This window comes from Telmatherina bonti (assembly GCF_933228915.1).
Source record: "Telmatherina bonti genome assembly, chromosome: 9".
Taxonomy (NCBI): domain Eukaryota; kingdom Metazoa; phylum Chordata; class Actinopteri; order Atheriniformes; family Telmatherinidae; genus Telmatherina; species Telmatherina bonti.
Window position 1 is genome coordinate 33,531,342 of NC_136627.1, and position 19,242 is coordinate 33,550,583.

The window sequence follows — 19,242 nt, forward strand, 5'->3', positions numbered from 1 at the left end:
TCCTCTTGATGCGGAGGAGCAGCGGCTCTACTCTGAGCCCCTCCCGGATGACCGAGCTCCTCACTCTATCTCGAAGGGAGAGCCTGGCCACCCTGCGGAGGATTGTGCTTCACATTTAGAACAAAGTAAAACACAGCAACTAAATAAAGTAACAAAACCACAGTAACATAATCTGACAAACTGAATAGGAGTAAAACTCATAAAAAAATATCATAGTAAACAATACTGATTGTTCTGTGGCCCTGCGGTGGACTGGCAAGCTGTCCAGGGTGTACCCTGCCTTTCGCCCAAAGCCAGCTGGGATAGGCTCCAGCTCCCTGCGACTCTGAATTGGATTAAGTGGTTTGGAAAATGAATGAATGAATGAATGATTGTTCTGAAAAGAAGGAATTACTACAGAAGACAATAGTATTGCCAAAGTCATTGAGGAATGAAGTGTTACTTTGACTAAATACTTTAAAAATATTATTCTTTTAAAATAAAAATAGACAAATAGAACAAGACAAACTAATAAAATTAATAATGTACTCCTTATTAACTCTAAATTCTGGTTAATCTTTCTAAATGTCTCCTGCAGGTCACAACACGTTGTGTCTGACTTTGACTTTATTTTGACAGAATAACCGGAAGCAGTTGGTGCTAACAGCTGCTAGCTCGCGCCTCGGCGTGGCGTGTATTTATGCGGGGTTTGCGTTAGGATCAACAATAATAAAAGGCAGTGTCGCTGCTTGGCGTTCTGTTTAAACATGGACAACGACGATGAATCTGCGGGGGTCAGACGGTAAGACTTCTGTCCCAACATGCGTGACTTAAAAAGCTGGAATATGTGCAACTTTTACGGCACGCGCGCGTGTGCGAAGCCACGAAGCAGGTCGCGAGGACCCGTCGTGTTGCTGCAGATCTGCTGTTTGACACAGATTGGAAAGAACTGAAAACAAATGTTTGTTTCCTCCTCCAGCGGGGCTTTAAATGCAAACCCATGTTAAATGCACTTTATATCCTACAAATAAGCAGCTAATTTATCTTTAATTAATTAATGTTTAATTTGTGGGATTCTTGGTGAGTTTTGCAGTTTAGTGAGCTGTGTATTGTTGTCTCAGGCGCCATCTTTCAGTCTTAAATGGGGGTTTCCTGCAGGAATCCAGGATGACACACATTTCATGTTGTGATTTTATCTCATGCTACATTCATGTCTGCAGACTTCATGTTGCTTTACTGTCGTTTTGGCTTTTCCCTGAGAGATGACACGCAGTTTAGGGACACAGAAGTGTGTCAGGAGGTCCTGAAAACAGCCTGCTGTGGTTTGTTTCTGCACTGGGTGATTAGTTATTACGTAACCCCTTGCCTGCCTGGTTTTAATTACAGAAATATTGTGTTTAATATGTTCAGTTATAAGTAAATTCTCCACCTCTTGTTTACCAACATCCACAGATTACATCAGATTTATTCTCCTGCATAGGTCACACACTCACGTGCACACACACACACACACACACACACACACACACACACACACACACACACACAAATACACACTTCTTTCTTTTTTGTGTAATTATTGCAAAGCACAGACACAAATAAACAGTTTTATTGAGTAATAAGAGATAGTGGCCACAGTTTGCTCTTTGACTGAGGACATTGTGTTCTGTGAAACTCCTCCCAGCTGGCGGATTTCTACTTGTTGTCATGTGAGAGTGTGTCTGTGTGTAAGAGTTGGTGAACTCTGGTGCTTACAAGGTCTTTTCCTGTTTTTGGCCTCACAAACCTTTGCAGGCTGTGACTCCATTTTGATGCAGATTTGAAGACATTTCCTGCATTTGTAACACTTTGCAGGATTTCTAACAAGGTGGTGATGTGCTGTGAATCTTTTAAAGCTTCTGCTCATGGTTGGGTCGTCTTTCATTAAAGGTCCACTGTGCAGATTGGAAGGACCTCTAGTGGTGTGTGTTGCATGCTGCAGTGTGTGTGTTTGTGTGTATGTTCACATCTTTAAAATACTTGTTTGATTTAATAGTTTACAGATGTATTGAGTCTGTTCATACTGCAGGGAAAAGTGTTCTAATTACTTTCTGAACACACAAAAAACATTGTGTTTGAGCATTGAGACCCGCTGTGTAAACGTAGTTTCATGGTTTGTCATAGTTTCTGTCTACAGGTAGAAAATAAGACCATTAAATGTAGATCTTCGGTAAACTGGCAAGAGTCCGCTTTTTGACACTTTTCTTCAGAAGACGACGTCTCGCAACCCGCATCGATGGCTAATCCAGCATTTATTCTCCATCCTACCTGACCTGTTAGCTCTCTCCAGCCAGCAAAAGATGATCTTACGATGACTCTTGTTTTTTCTTTTTCTCTCTTTTTATCCTCTTGTGTTTCTTTGCTGAATCAGAGATGTTGTGTGTTCAGCCAGCCGTCCTGGGTGTAAACGTTGTTTAGTGTTGGTTTCTCAGCCTCACGACGCTGCTGGACAGCAGCGGCTCTGGAAATGCACATGCTAGATGTCACTGTGTCATCGAACAAGTCCGGGACGTGGAGTTATAAGTTAAAAAGTTACATAATACGTCTTTAAAGGAAGAAAGGATTAATCGTGTCATGTGAGGTCATTTTACCATACAGTGGAGGCTATGATTGTTGTCATGAGTCTTGACTGGAATCAAACCTTGAGTTAGAAATCAACAGCTGCGGTGGACATCCACAGCTGTTTACTAGGAAATGCTCTCATCTCTTGAAATATTTCCTGAATTCAAATAAAAAACGGCAACTGATGCGATTGCTTTATGGTGTATTTTAATAGCAGCCATTTACCATAAAAAGTAGTTGCAGCGTCGATGACAACAGGTTCATTAATGCTTTCAACGCTTGTAAAGCTCTGCAGGGTAAAGATTTTATCTGCTTAAGCCAGCGAGTGTCTAAGTCTACTCAGTCTTGGTGCCTATGTAAGTCCTTGTGCTTTGGTCAGCGACCTGCTGCAGCGTGTCGTAAGGCTCCTGACTGGAGTTATCGCTGACACGGTCCTGCAGGTGATCAGGTCTTTCAGGAACAACCACGGGAACCTAAACAAATGGAACATTTCATTAACAAACTGAGTAAAGTCCACCTGCCCGCACTTTTGGTTCCATCTTTGCATTTTAGTCGGATAAACTTCCACGAGTTTGTTTCAGATTCATGCTTTGGATTGTTTTTAGAAGGCCAGAAATGCCTAGAAATCCACAGGAGGCCTCGGAGCGTAATAAAAGAATCTGTGTTGTTGACATGTTTTTCTTGTGTTTCTGCCTCTGTCGTCTCTCGACCCCGTGAATTCATTGCATGACCCCTGGGAGGGGCCCTGACCTGCACTTTGAAAGGCAGACAGCAAAAACACATTCCTCGCCCCCGCTAAAGGTTTGACAGAACTGCGCGTTCCTGATGTTTGGACTTGCTCTGCGAGTTTGATCGACCTTTGAATCTTTCACGTGACGACTTCATGAAAGGCTTTTCGGTTTAACTTCAGACGCCACAAATGAGACAAAATAAAGTCTGAGTTTGGTCGTAAGTGTGGGTGTGTCAGCATGTAGGCGTATGTGTGTACGTTGATCATATCTGCATTTCTAAGCCAGATGTTACGCTCTGAAAACACTTCTGAGGTTGTGCAAGAAGCTGCAGTTTGTTTACGCTGCTGCCTTTTTTTCTTTTCTTTTTTTTTTGCAAACACGTCAGAATTTCCTGTCCTGAGTACATGTCGTACTGAGTTAAACTGTGACGCAGAGAGTTGAAGCGCTTCTATTTATCTATTCTTTATTTCTGGAGTTATGGTTTTGTTGATTTAAAAAAAAAAAAGTAAAAAAGAAAATAAATGACCAGTTGAAGTGGAAATAAAAACAAACTGCAAGATGAGGAGTTTTTTTTTTTTTTTATTAAAAGTTTCTGTTAAAAGAAAAGCAGTGAGACCAAATCTCAAATCCGACTGTGTTGAAAGGTTCTTGTTTACTTTTTGCACAGAAAACATGTCTCATGATCTTCAATGTTCCCAAATCTTTCAGCACAAAGTCTGTTTATTAAAAAAAAAAGTTCCTTCTCGAGCTTTCTTCTCTAGAAGGAACTGGAAGTGGGGCTGGCTGTGTGTCACCATGTGACTTCTCTGATTCCCACCTGACATATTCTGCGAGGTTTCAGGTGGGTTAGCCGTGGACACAAGCTGCCACGGTGCAGATCTGTGGTGTGGGAGTGTCCCGGCTCGGGGCTGGAACAGCATGTGCTGCTGTTTGAATACAGAAACTCTGAACATTCCTCCCCTCCAGATCACAGCAAACCGGATGGTTTATTATGGCTCTGGGATACATTTCCCTTCCTTCCTCTGAGACTTCCGCGGCTCTGCCAGGCCTGCAGGGAGTCCCAGGTATTCGTCCTCTGAGCGCTGCCAGCTCACGTGATCCAGCGAACATGTAGGTCAGCAGGTTGCCGGGTTCACATGCCAGCGAAGGCTGTCAGACTTTATGAAGAAGAGTGAAAGAGGCGGAGACCTGCAGCTGCAGTCCTCCTCTAGCTCTTTAAACAAACTCACACCCTGATCCACGTGACTGCAGCAGCGCACGTGAAGGCCACATGCAGTATCTGTGACCGACATTGTGCGCTCCATTTAGCTCGGAAGTCGGTGCTGGAATTCTGCTTCCTGCGCCGAGCTTGGAGGCTTTTCCCCACACGCCGGCCTATTTCTTCTTTTTTTTTTTCATCCCCATATATTCAACTGGGAGTAAAACTTTTCCAGCGTAGGGGTTCCAGGTAGCGATCCCGCCCAGATGGGCGGAGCGTGATATTCTGCTATTCTCTGATTGGTCGAAAGAGTCGTCGCTTCCTGTGCGACTCGGCACTGAAACAAAGCGGCAGCAGCGCCATGTTTAAACGTTTACTGTGTGTTTAGAGTGGTTTTGATGTTGTTTAAAGCCACAGTACAGAAAGAAAACAAACTTCTGACGTCTGACACCTCGTCCGCGTTCTTTGTTATTCAAGGACGGCAGTACTTTCCTGGTATTCTACTATGGGTGAGATTAATTGGAGGAAAGCTAACAAAATAATTCATAGTTGAACCTTGAATTTCCCCTCGGGGATAAATAAAGTGTCTTTGATTGGATTTGCCTTACTGTATCAATAATAAGATGAAAGAGGTATCCTGTAGGATTTTGCTTCAAATTTATCCTGTCAAAGAAATACTTAAAAACTATTAAAAAACAATATTAATGAAACTTGTGTTATCTGCCACTTGGACAAGGAAACTATTATTCATCTTTTTTTCACTGTGTTCATATCAAACGATTCTGGTCAGAGATGGAACAATATATATGTATTAAGATCGGTATCAATTTTCAGTTAAATGTTTTTGATGCTGGACTGTATGTAACATTGAATGAATGATCAAAAGATATCATTATTCAACTGATAATAATTGGAAAATACCACGTTGACAAATGCAACAGATACAAACCTTACTTTAATGTCTTTCTTGCAGAACTGAAATTATATATCAACTCATTACAAAATGTGAAAAACCAAAAGCAAGAAGGACCCTTCTAGCACTGAAAGAACTGCACATATTCTGACTCACAGAGACACTGACTGTTGAAGTTAAATGGACAGACCGCATTACGAGTTTTTTCCTTCCCACTGTCGCCACGTGCAGCTCAGGATGGGGGATTGGATCGAAGTCATGACTCGATGCAATCATTTGGTTTCTGTTATAGGATATGTATGAATTGGTGATGTGAAATGATGTTGTTTTGTGTACGTAAAGTGTGAAAACATTGTTGTGAACTGGCGCTATACAAATAAAGTTAAATTGAATTGAATCTATTGCCGTCCGGTTGACGTGCTGCCGGTTTTTGTGCACTGTTGGCAGTAAAACAACAGACCAGCATCAGTCAAGCTTGTTTTTTTCTTTCTAATTATTACTTAAGTTGGCACTATAGATCAGTGTGATGGATCCTTGTTTAGAATTTAATGATTAATGACTGATTGCTTTCATTGATCAGTTTGTTTCCTCAACCACCACAACTATCGTTCATTCAGGACTGAAACCATCATGAAATTATTCTTAAGTGAAATAATAAATAAAATAAAATGCTGAAACATTTGCACCCCAGCAGAGGAGATGACATCATCAGGGGCGTGACACGAACCAGTCCATGAATAAACCATGTGGCACAATTTTTTTATTTTTTTTTACATATGTGAGCAAAAATAGCATTGATTATAATCTTTATCAGAGACTTTATATATGAAACGGCACTTTAAGAAATGTAAGTGCAAATCTCCTGGGAATGACACTTCATCCCAGATTAACAACATGTCAGCCGGCTTTCCCTGAAGGTCAAAATGGTGCTGGTCTGAAATGTTTCCCAGATTCATCAGGATATTAGTTGATATAAAAATGTAGAAGATGCTCTGAAATGACATTTTTTTAACCTCTTCAGCACTGAGATGACTGTTTGTGTCCAACATGGACAGGTTTGCCTCATACATGCAACATAAAGCAGGTCTCGGGTTTGTTTGGATTTTTCTCTTGGTGGTGGGAGTGGTTTCTCCTCGTCATGTGTGTTTGTGAGCTATATGAGCCTGCGGAGTTCAGTGGGTTCGTCAGGACCCCCCCCCCCCCCCTCCTCTGGAAGCTCAGCGGTGATGCTGTTACAGATCTGTGTGTTTGTGCTAGAGAGGAGGAGGAGGAGGAGGAGGAGGAGTGGGGCGGCTGCAGGCTGCCCACCATGTCACAAGTTAGAAAAGCTACTGGTGTTTTTCCACTGCCTGAACAGAAAGATGTTTTTCTTGTGTTTGTCGTGTGTGTGTTTGTCGTGTGTGTGTGTGTGTGTGTGAGTGTGTGTGTGTGTGAGTGTGTGTGTGTGTGTGTGTGTGTGTGAGTGTGAGTGTGAGTGTGAGTGTGAGAGAGAGAGAGAGAGAGAAGGATGCGTGTTGGGGCCGACTGAAGCTGCTCAAATCCTCCTGCAGCTTTTAGAAAGAACTTCAGACTGCAGCCAGCTCTTTGGAGAAGCAGGAATCTGAATGAAAAATATATTTCTGACTCTAAAAGCAAAGATAAACCCAGCTTGATGTTTTCATTGGAAGTCCTGCTTCTGTCTGATCAATCTTCACATAGAACATCATATATACGTTTTAAAGTGAAATACTCAGACCCACCCAGAGTTTAGGTTTAAACTAATTTTATTTTAAATCATTCAGACATTTGGCCACATGGATCAGTATTTTAGGATCCTGGAAATGTCCATTTTCATACATTTAACGTGAATGAAATGTGAGAACGCCACCCTTTTATTCCCGTATCTATGTGAGCCAATAACCTCATGGCCTGACTCCCCCTCAAACCCCCACCCACAGACCCTCCTAGTCACCTGCACGAGTTTCTGTGGCGGCTCCACGTCTTCTTCTCTGGTTCGTTTTGTGTGGACACACACCTTCATGGACAACATTTTTAAAACAAACTGGTTTTGTCTCGGTGCAGCCTGAAACACTGATGCCATGTCCACACGGAGACGAGGTGGGATGCAAACGATGGACGTTTTGTTTGGCTTTTTAATCATTTTGTCCACGTTGAACGTCCGTGTTGAGAAGCTGAAGAAGTTTCGGGAACATTTCCAGGTTTGGGATGTTTCAGTGACAGTGCGCCTCCTACAGGTCTGGAAGATCCACCACAGTGTTTCCAGTCCGTCTTTCTATGGAATTTCTTGATGTTTAACATTTTATCATGAAAACAGATTTACTTTCTCACGCTTTTATTTTATAAATTTGGTTGACTCGAAACAAAGACTGTAAGGCTGTTCTGGTGTTTGTTAACTTTGGGTCTGTTCTCGGGTCTTACATCTGACAGTCCAGTCCAGCAGCGAGTGACTAACAGGATGGTGGTCCCAACTCGGCCCAGTGGTTTAAGTTTGTCTGGAAACGGTCCTCCTCTTCGTCCTCTTCATGAGAAAGTTTCAGTAAAAGCAGCTTGCAGAAGTGTCAGTTTCATCATTTTAACCCGTCAGGAAGCCGCAGCGTCCTGCCGGAGGACAGCCTGCTTGTTGTGGCTGAAGATGTTTAGGACAAAGTGTCTCTTTCCCAGCATGCTTCAGGTTCATCCTGTTAGACTGGACTAAAAACGGCTGTCAGATTAGAGCAACACATATTATTCTCTGCTAAGCCACCCATCCCCCAGGCAAACTTTTGCTCTGTTTCCATGGTAACGCTGCTGACACTAATTGCAAAGATGGAGGTAAAACGGCGCTCTGTTTCCTGCAGAACACACCATTGGTTGTTTGTACAGCTGAATATGTGATGAGGAGGAAAAGCGAGTTTATTGTTGACTTAGTTTCTAATAAGACAGAAGCATCGAATGTTTTGGTGGCAACCAGCAGATAAACGGTGTTTCTCTGTCCCTCGTGTCTCTGTCTTACCAGGAAAAAAAAGTACCTGCAGTTTTATCGAAACCTGCAGATATTATGAAGACAAATGTCCTGAACAAAACTTCAGAGCTTGAATGTGAATATTTGCTGTGAGCAGCTTTTGTCAACTTGTTCTGAAGCCTCTTAGACACCTTTCCTCCTCATTTCTTCATGCGGTCTCTGGAATAGTTCTCCAGACTTCTGGATGTGTCTTCTTCTGTCCTAACGATCCCTCACAGGTTGCATGTTGAGGTCCAGGCTCTGCAGAGGACTGATCTTCAGTCCAGGTCTAGCATCATGTGTAAAACCCAGCCTGTTGTCCGTCAGCCAGACCGTTCTGATGAGCTTTCTGTCGGCGGAGGACGTTGTGGTCCAGAGTTTAGTCGTGCAGACACATCCAGGAGGGTTTTGTATGATATCTGTTGGAGAAGTGGACGATCGAATCAGACTTTGGTTCATTCAGATTGTTTGATCCCCATCGCGCCGTGCGCCCCTGCTGACGGTTCCTGCAGCAGTTCGCTCATGTTTCGCCGGGTCACGGTGAATTCTTTGGCTTGTTTCATTACGTAACATCCTGCAGGAGGAAAGATTTACTGCTGTGTGAAGAGGACACACTCTGACTTCATGTTCTGTGTTGCTCTGGACTGAAAGTTCTTCTTCTTGTGCATTTTTCAAACAGTTTCTGGTTCCAGGTTGTTTTGCGGCGTGCTGAATCGGCCTGAGTCCTCTGACATGGACACTTTGATAGGTTTTGTTGAACTTTTATCTTTACTGGTTCTGATGGCAGCAGAAGCTGGTGAGTAGCTTTCAGACGCCTCGTGTGTCTAATCTGATGTGATTTCCAAACAGTTTAAATGTGTATGAATGAGCGCTGCGATCCCCCGCTGCTGCGTTGCCATGTGTTGATCCAGGTTGGAGCCGAGGATGGCGGACTGGGGGGGGAGGGGAGGGAAGATCTGGAAGTTTCCCAGCAGCTGAAATAAGAAACATTCTGTTCTCTGCACTTTGGAACATTTTTCCCTGTTTTGTCCTCAGCTCTGCAGAAATGTTCAGGAATGTTTCCAGAGCTGAAGTCTGCGGACATTTTCAGCCGCTTAAAGACGCCATGGGTGCGCCTCACGGGGGGGGGGGGGGTTAAAGCCCAGAAGACTGAAGGACACACTCAGTGGTTTTATCACAGTTTGCAATCTCCCCTTTTGGTCCTCCTGGTGTTCAAACCAACGCCGCGGTTTGTCGGTGCCATTCAGAGCTGTAAACACCACGGAGGAGTCCGTTTGGTTAAACTCTGGACGTGGAGGCGACTTCCTGTCTGACTGCAAACTGGAATCCACTAAAATCAGCTTCAAATCTGCATTTGATGCTGATTTAAGATGCAGTTCCTCCAGAAAACCATGTCCAGAACTTTTCATGTTTGATTAGTTTCCCTCTTATTTTCCTCCCTCGTTTCTTCCTCTTCTCACCCATAACTGATGCCATCTTCCTCCTCCTCTTCCTCGTCCTGCAGGACCAGTTCGGAGCAGAGAAAGCTGCGCTCCCGGGATGCAGCCAGATGCCGGCGCAGCCAGGAGACGGAGGTGTTCTACGAGCTCGCTCGGACCCTGCCGCTCCCACGTAGAGTCTGCACCCACCTGGACAAAGCGGGCATCATGAGGGTGACCCTCAGCTTCCTGCGGATGCAGCAGCTGCTGCAGCCCGGTGAGGAGAGAGCTGCGGCCAGACGGCAGCGTGGCGTAAAAACAATCAGATAGAAATGACTTTTTCCAAACCTGATGGATGTGTCGGTACTGAGCTTCAAGTCGTGCAAACGATGCGAGTTTGTTTGTTTGAAGCTTTATGGAGGAAGGTTTCTTCTCCTCCTGGGTCTTTCAGGAGGAAACACTCCCGTCTGCAGGTAATGACGCGTGATTATGTTCTTCCAACAGGAGATGAAAAAGAAGGGAAGAAAGAGGAGGAGGAGGGAGAAGAGGAGGATGAAGATCCAATGGACAGTTTCTATCCTCAGGCGCTGGCTGGCTTCATCATGGTGATGACGGAGGAGGGGGACATGATCTACCTGACGGAAAACATCAACAAGCACATTGGCATCACGCAGGTACGTCGTCTTCCTCCTGGAACTCCTCTTCCTCTGTGACAGATGTTCTGTAAGACGATCGTAGTAAAGAAAACTTCGCTTAAACCTATTCTGGGGTCCGTTTGACCCCCCCGGTTCCTCATGACAACACAGTACGGTCACGGGAAGCGCCTTAAGGCAAGATGGCGTTCTGCTGCCGAGTGTCAGTCAGAGCAACTCTGCCTGTTTTACCTGGATTTAGTTCAGATCGTCTGATACCCAGAGTCTGCACCGGAGACGGAAATGCTGCGGATGAAGTGGTGGTTTGACTGGAGTGTCTTTCTGTCCACAGCTGGAGCTGCTGGGTCAGAGCATCTACGACTTTGTTCATCCCTGCGATCAGGAGGAGCTGAGAGACCTGCTTTCTCCTCGGCCAGGTCAGACTCGCTGTCCGTCACCGCAGCACCAATCCAGACGTTCTCCCAAACACACCAAACTAATCTTTTACCGCAGGAGAACGAGCTTCATTTGGAGACAAACCATAAACCACATTTCATCTCCTTGTTTAGAAACGAGAAGCAGAAACGTTGACGAAACTTTATTTGTTTTCAGGTCTGAGTAAGAAATCTCAGATGGAGCAGCTGAGCGAGAGGAACTTCTTCCTGCGCATGAAGAGCACCCTGACCAGCAGGGGGCGCTCCGTCAACATCAAGTCTGCCACCTGGAAGGTACCGTGTCACACGCGGAGAGCTCATCCTGACGCCGCAGTCGGACCAATCAGTGCAGAGCTCTGTCTTTTAGATGTCCGGCTGTCACCATGACAACGTAGCACCTCACAGCTTTAGTGGCGAGCGGCTGAAAAGTCTCGAGTAGAACTAAAATTAGTGCTCATAAATAGTTACACACACACACACACACACACACACACACACACACACACACACACACACACACACACACACACACACACACGTGACTGAAGTCCATCTTGAAAGCAATATGAGAACTATCTCTGGAAGACGTCCAGTGTCTCATCACACCTCGCTATGCAAACACTTCACTATGTCCTCTTACACACTTTACACACTCACATGCAGGCGATCTGCGAAGCGTCGGATCTGCCGTACACACACACACACACACACACACACACACACATTTTCTAAACTCCAATATTCGTTGAATCAAAGTGTAAACATGTTTACAGTTCCTGGGCGAGCACGTGAAGGAAGCATGTGTGATTCTTTAGACTCCGGTCAAACGTTTCACCATCTCACAAGCCCTTCCTCATCCATCCAGGACGTTCCTGGACTCGTGTCACGTGCACAGACATGCGCTGCATTTTGACCAGAGCTACCCCTGCATTGTTGTCTCTGAACAGATTTTTTGAGCTTCAGACTGCCGTGTCTCTGCAAACATGACCGTCTGGAGACGTGCGAACGCGTCTCCTCGCTGCTTCAGGTCTGAGAAGCAGGTCGTCTTCTCCTGAAGTTGTAACGTTTCTCAGTGTCCCGGCATCGACTGTTCGGACACCAGAGGGAGCCGTTGCGTCGCAGCTTCGACAGGCAGAAGGACGTCTGCCTGCAGCACTTTAGATTCTCCATCATCCACATCATGACAGACGTTGTCCTCTCTCCCCCTGCAGGTGCTTCACTGCACAGGTCACATCCGTCCGTTTGGCGGCGCCTTGGCCACGCCTGCTGCAGCCAGAGTGATGACGCTGCTGTGTGAGCCAATCCCTCACCCGTCCAGCGTGGAGTTCCCTCTGGACACCTGCACCTTCCTCACCCGCCACAGCATGGACCTGCGCTTCACACACTGCGAGGGCAGGTGAGAGCAGAAGCTCCGGTCTGAGGGAAGGAGGACGAAAATCTGAATCTGTCTTCGTAGTTTCAATCATCCTGGTAAATTTTCTGTCTCCAGGGTTACGGAGCTGGTCGGGTATGAACCGCAGGATCTGGTTGGACGCTCAGCTTTTGAGTTTTATCACGCGCTGGACTGTGATCACATCAAGAAGAGCATGAACATGTGTAAGTTGTGTGTTCTGTAAAGTTCCAGCTTCGCTGCCGTGTTCTTGCCTTCAACCCTTTTAGATCATTTCCTCGCCGCCGTTTTGGTTTTGTTACCCTGCGCAGGAAAACTGTTTCTCTTGTAGAGCTTTAGATCATTAAGGGACGGAAAAGTCGTCAGAAAAACTGAAAAACATCACAGATAAAAATAATTTTCCACTTTAACTTCAGTCCAAATTAAAACTTCCACACATGTAATTCCTGAAACGAGCAGCTGGATCTCATGACGTCACTGTTTTCATGATAAAACAAGTTATTTAGCATGTATGACGGGTTTTTACACGGAATAAAGAATTAATTTAATGATCAAAATCAACACTTTTACTCATTTTTATACATTTAAATGATCTTTTCATAAAATCTCCAGCCAACAAAAACTGCATGAAAAATAAGTTTTTTTTTCTCCCCCATTTATAAAAATGTTAAATGTTTAAAGGCTTGAAATAATTTGTTTAATAACATATTTGGTGGTTTTCAGAGATGGAGAAAATGTTTTTTTTTCAGCAGTTTTTGGAAAGGGGCTGTAAAAGAAACTTTGTCCTCTGTCTGTCTGTCCATGCTGCGCAGTGCTGTCCAAAGGTCAGGTGAACACCAGCCACTACCGCTTCCTGGCCAACAGCGGCGGCTTCGTCTGGGCAGAAACTCAAGCCACCGTCCTCTACAGCAGCAAGACGTCCCAGCCCGACGCCATCGTCTGCCTCAACTTCATTCTCAGGTGTTTTATAAGCAGAAAGTCCCGTCAAGTCTCAGCGTGCGCCTCACCTGAGCGCAGGAGGATCCCGCTGCAGCTCGCCAACAGCAGCTTTACATTTGCTTGTCTTGCAGTGCTGTGGAGCAGCCGGATGTGGTTTTCTCCGTTGAGCAGACCCGCTGCGTCCACCTGCCCAAAACGGAGCCTTTCTCACCAGGACTCGCCGAGGATTCTGGGATTTCTGACCTCTGTGAGTCTGACAGCGAGCGCGCTTCCGGTCAGAGCGACGGCGTGGATCGTAGCGGCTCTGCGCAGCTCTTCCTGAAGCTGAAGGAGAAGCCGGAGGAGGTTCTGCAGTTGGCTCCAGAGGCCAGAGACTCCATCAATGTCCCGACTGAAGGTGAGAACGAGATTTTACCTCCCAAAACGATCTGAAATGTGTCGTGTTCATGATCCTCCAGAGTTCAGCTGCTTTTGTTCCCACTGTCAGGTCCTGTTGAGCTCTCCTTTGCCAGTCCTGCTGGTCCAGACTTGGTCCCGGAGCATCCTCAGGATCTGTGCAGCCCACAGCTGAGACAGCTCCTCTCTCCCATCTTCAACACCCTGACCCCGGCCTCCTCTCCGGAGCCGCCGCTGGTAACAGCAAAGCTGAAACGTTTGAGTGGCTGAAAGAATGGCTGCATGTTTGTCTGATTCACCGTCTCGTTTGGTCCCAGACCGCCTGCGAGGACGAGGCCATGGACACCAGCGAGGTGGAGAAGTTCTTTGCATTTTGTCCCGACATTCAGATGAAGAAGCAGACCCTGGAGGTGAGACGCAGAAAACCCGTCAGGCTGAATCCTGTCGGCGGAAACGGCTCCTCATGTCATGTTTAACTGTTCAGGACATGGAGGGGATGGACCTGGACATGCTGGCGCCGTACATCTCCATGGACGACGACTTCCAGCTCACCTTCCTCAGCTCTCTGCCCAGAGAGGCCGACAACGCCCCGCCGTCTGACAGCGGGAAGCCGGCTTCTGCAGCGAGCAGGAAGAGGTGAGGCTGGCGCGCGGCGATGTCCGGTGGTCCCGGGTTCACAGTGACCCTCATTAAAGACTGAATATATGAACGTTCAGGGAATTCAGATGCGACAGAAAAGCTGCTGCTGTCATGTTTTGTTAGCAGGACTAACAAGCAAAAGCTGAAACTGTTCGACAGAAACTCAGTTTTAAACACGATTCAGGAGATTTTCTGCAACGTTTCCTCAGACTGTCCCGGAAAACAAACATGTTGGATGTCTGAAGTAGAAGTTCTCCGTTCGTCCTGAAGGCAGCGCCACAGAGAAGCGTCTCCTTCCTCATGGACGCCCTTCAGGACATTATTGTCAGACTCTGGTTCAACTTGTTTTACAGCCGATTCTCTCGTTTAGGACTCACGACTCAGACGGAGAGATGCTGCCTCGGCCCGTCAACCAGGATAAGAAACAGAAACAAGAAGCTTCCTGCATTGAAGAGGAGTTTCTCCTGAGTCATAAACTGCTGGTGAGTGGAGGAGGTTTTATAAAGTGAGCAGTAAACGTAGTGAAAATCTGCTGCACAGCGTTCGTCTTCTGTCTGTAACTCGTCTCTTTTCAACCCAAACGGCTGATGAGCCGCTACTCGACCAAATCCTGACCTGGGTTTTTTTTCCTCTCAGATTCAGCTGAAAACTAGTTGAATGTTTAGTCCAACATCCCGTACTGCGTCTGGAAAGAGTTTTGTGGAATTCTGTGGAGGATCAGCGTGCAGGGAGGCCGTTTCTCGTGTTGAATCAGGATGACCAGCTGCTTCTTGGCCCTTTTTTCTTATTAACATTCAGTCAGGAACTGGATCTGAAGCAGAACTGCGACTGCTTTAGCTGGAAAAAACCCAACGGGCACATCTGTGGTCAAAAGTCTGTTGGCAGGAGTAAAAAGCTCCTTTTAAAGAGAAATGGATGCAGAACTTGAACCCGGGTGCTTGTAAGGAGTTTTGACAAACAGACGAGGGATAAAGTTTCACTTCAGTGACGATTACGGAGCTGTGCTTACAGACAGAAGGAAAAATCATCAGGATTCATGGATTAAATGAGTCTTTCATGCATTCATTTCTCTTTTTTAAGCAGAATTTCAGCTTCGTTAAAAAGGAGACAGATCAGATATTTGACATGTTTGACACGTTCAGGGTGTCGACCGCGCATTAAAGTTTCACTTCCTCTGACCTTTATTTAAACTGTGTGTTCAGGGCTCCCTGGAGGAAACTGACCAATCTGATCTGATCCTGGACCAGAGGCTGGTGCACAGTCAGCTGCTCACGGACAGAGACCCAGTCCTGGGTGGCACGCAGGGACTCTGTGACACTGCAGGTAGGGAGATGAGTCTGGATGCACCGTCAGGGCTTTTTAAACTGATCTGAATGACAACAAGGGAAAAAATAAAGAAAAGTAATTTAGTCCTGAGGTTTGACTTACTGTCAGGTGACGTGTCGCCCTCTAGTGGCCACACCGGGCCATTTCATCCCTCCAGACAGAATCTTCTCTCATCACGACGATTCAAGTTTCTAAAAACCGGCAGTAAGAAGTCCAACTCTAAACCTGTCTCACCTGTTTTTTGTGCAGCTCTGATGACGGACATATTCCTACCTCGCCCAGCTGACCTCTCGCCACCCCTCTCCCCGATGACCTGAAGCCCCGCCCGGCCCAGGGTCGGCTCGACTTCGCGTCCCAAAGCGCAAAAGTCGACGTCAGATCCGTCTGCAATCACAGCAATTCACATTTCCATTAAACCACAAAACATGTACGCACAAAGATTTTCCTCCTCACACACACGCTGTGCAGCCCCGCTGCAGGGTTGGACCGTCTCTGGTGCTCGTAGCTGAACCAGCATGGTCTGGAATGTTGGCTTTTCTCATCAACGTCACTGTGAAAGGAGCTGGTGAGGCGCGGCAGTCCGCTCACCTCTTTCTTCGCTTTGTCCGTGATTCAGTGTGAGAGTCGGTGACCTCCGACACACTCAGCAGGTGGTGCTAATCTTCTCCTTGCAAACAGGAGACCTCAGGCCTCTGAAAAGGGCTAAATATGAAACATTTTCTCAGCGCAGCTAAATCAAAACATTTAAGCGTTTCTATCAGCCTGCACGGGAACAAGCATCACGCCGTTTATGAACAGTTTTCTACGGTTTTTTATCGACATCTAAGCAAACAGAATCAGTCTCACTGCCGTCTGTCTTCTTTCCAAACACACCACGAAGAAAAGATTATATATATATATATATATATATATGCGAAAATCTGTGGCATCGTTTATTTCAGTGGCATGTTTTTATGATTTTTTTATACACTTGTGCTTTTTTTTTATTTTAAAGATTTAATAAGTATGAAAATCCTTGTATTGCTATTCTCTATAAATCCCCCAGTTGTCTGCAGATCTTTGGCGCTTGTTTCGATCTTCCCGAGGTGCCAGGTGGGCGGGGTTTACCCAACACTCCCTATAAACTAAAGAAATCAATAAAAAAAATGGTTTTTAAACATCAGCAGAACTGAAGCATCTCAGCGGGACGTAAAACCAGAAGATGCAGAATTGATGTGCGTTGATTTGTCCTGTTATGGTTAATTACAAATATGACTAACTTGTTATCCTGAAGCCATTTTTAGCTAAACAAAGTAGTAGCATGTTAATGCCTGGTAGAAATGTGATTAAAACACTAGTATTTTAGCTTTTCTTTAAGTTTGAATTTTATGACTTGTAACAAATTATACCTCAAATTAATGACCTGAGAGTAGACTCGTGTTTCCGCTGCAGTGTGAAATATTGTGACGTTGATGTGGATGATTGTTTTATTTTCTACACAGAAACCCTCTAAAAGCTCCCAACCGTTAAAAGTTACAGACAAATAAAAAGTCAGTGCAGAACTGCCAGTTTGTGTCACACGCGCTCGCTGTCGGAGCTCTGTGCCTTCTCTTCATGCAGTGGAAAACCTTCACGGGAGGTTTTTCCTCCCTCTTGGTTCGACTGTTACCTCCACACAGATTCTGAATGTCGCAGGTGATTTTTATCCAGAGGGAAAGTTAAATACTGTTTTATTTTCACTGTTTATTCTCTATGTACTCTTGAACTGAAATAAAGTTGTTCAAGCAACAGTGGAGCTGCCGTCTGATCATTAAACTGGTTTATTTCTTACCTGAAAGATGTTTTAACTGAAACCTACAGCTCGGGTTTAAATATCTGGAGTTAAATGGGAAGAAGCGGTTTTTTTTTACGTCGCGGCTTTTTGCACGTCCAGTATTTTACTCTGCATGTTGACAGATTGAAGCTGACTCATCCCAACACCACACCTCCTCCTCCGAGACATTTTAATTCAGTTTAGTTACCTAGTTAACCTAAAGTTAAAGTAACTGTGTCACTCACCACCTAGAAGGGTTAATCAGTGTTTTCTTTTCTTTTCTTTTTTTTTTTTTACCTCAAATGATCATTAAAACGGTTCTTAATGAAGATCATAGTATATTTCTGGATCAACGTTATGCATGTTTTGTTGCAAGACTTTCCACTACTGATAGTCACATGACCCTCTAGTTAACAGGATCAATTGGTTCTGGTTAATGATTAACGTTCAGCCTTTAACTATGAACAAAACTATTTCATTAATCAGCTTCAGAGATTTTTATTGAAGTCACCTGAATGTTGAGCAGATGGTTGAAGCAGAGGCTCTAAAACTTTACCATCATATTTATTCAACTTGGATTCTTATCAGTACTAAATTTTAAAGTGAAGATTGATTTAGACACATGAAAATGTAAGTGCAGCATGTTTTAGTTTGGTTTTATGCATCTGGAAATTCTACACCTGATCAGATCCAAGTCACCTGAACAACATGACAAAAAACCTGAGGTCAAAGTGTGTGTTTAGCAGGCGTGTTGTACAGGGAAGGTTTACTCACAAGTGGAAAACATCCCAGCAAGTTCAGTCCAAGCTCAGAAAAACTGCAAAAGAAAACCAAGCAGCCACATGTCAGACTCTCCAGACCTTCAGGCAGCACCTCAAGTTCATGTTCATGGTGAAACAGACAGAAAAGGTTTCCTGTATCGTATAAAAACATGTCAGCATGGCTGAGATTTCCAGATCCCCACCTGAACAACCTGCAGAGTGGAACGGCATCCTGTGGACCAGACCTGTGTGGAGATGTCCAGGGAACACGTCTGGACACCAACACACACCACATATCAACCACAGTGGCCGAGGATGAGGATTTAAATAACAGCTGTAGGAATAGTTGGGTGAGGAAATTATTTCTCTTCATATGTAAAGTGATTAAAACTGGTTTTCTTTTTCCTACGAGACTGGGACGTGTAGAATCCAGTTCATTATGTTCGGTTAAGCAATAAACACCTACAGTAATGTACTAAATATTAAAAAAGTAAGTTAATCTCCATTAGTAGTCACATACATACCCATGTTTTTATTGTAGATTTAGCTTTAGACCCTCCCCCGGCCTGCAGATCTCCCTTCTGGAAGCATCTCATCGCCGAGTTGCTGAGAAATGACGTAAAACTGTGGTTACACAATGTTGAACATCACTTCTGTTGCATCATATTTAACGTGTTGCAGCCGCTGATTAAAGCTGCTTTTCTCCAAGGATTTTCCAGTCATTTAGCTGTTAAAAGGACATCATCATAGTGTTTAATAGTTTTATAATTATGCCAGTAATGACAGATTCTGTTTGGATTTTAAGCATTTTCCTAAAATGGGCTGTTTTAACTTTAATATTTGTTTTAACTTTAGAATATTGTTTTAGCAAAAAGAGTTGTTTAAATTTTCCTGGTAAAGATAAAAATGTCAGTCTGGAGCCAGATTTCTTCAGGCTGAATTTACAGCTCTGAAGATGTGAATCGACTGAAATGGGGGAAATCAGAAGCCAGATGCTGAGAGTCAGCAGGTATTCATCCCTTCTTCTGCAGAAGAGCTGTAAATGTTGACTTTCAGCCTCCCTGCAGCTCATTAAACCATCAGCCTGTGCTGGATGGTCATGGATGATGATGA

General features: G+C 44.8%; 1 protein-coding gene across 1 annotated transcript; it reads left to right on the forward strand.

Annotated features, from left to right (window-relative positions):
• The first annotated feature begins 671 nt into the window (after positions 1-671).
• Positions 672-17,288, forward strand: hif1al (hypoxia inducible factor 1 subunit alpha, like). The gene is made up of 15 exons (XM_079246586.1): positions 672-781; positions 9,907-10,097; positions 10,325-10,494; positions 10,805-10,889; positions 11,065-11,180; positions 12,098-12,282; positions 12,376-12,482; positions 13,089-13,236; positions 13,347-13,612; positions 13,703-13,848; positions 13,929-14,021; positions 14,096-14,247; positions 14,621-14,732; positions 15,453-15,573; positions 15,826-17,288. Exons 1-15 carry the CDS (start codon positions 747-749, stop codon positions 15,891-15,893), a joined length of 1,995 nt encoding a protein of 664 aa, XP_079102712.1. The 5' UTR covers positions 672-746; the 3' UTR covers positions 15,894-17,288.
• The last annotated feature ends 1,954 nt before the right edge of the window (positions 17,289-19,242 follow it).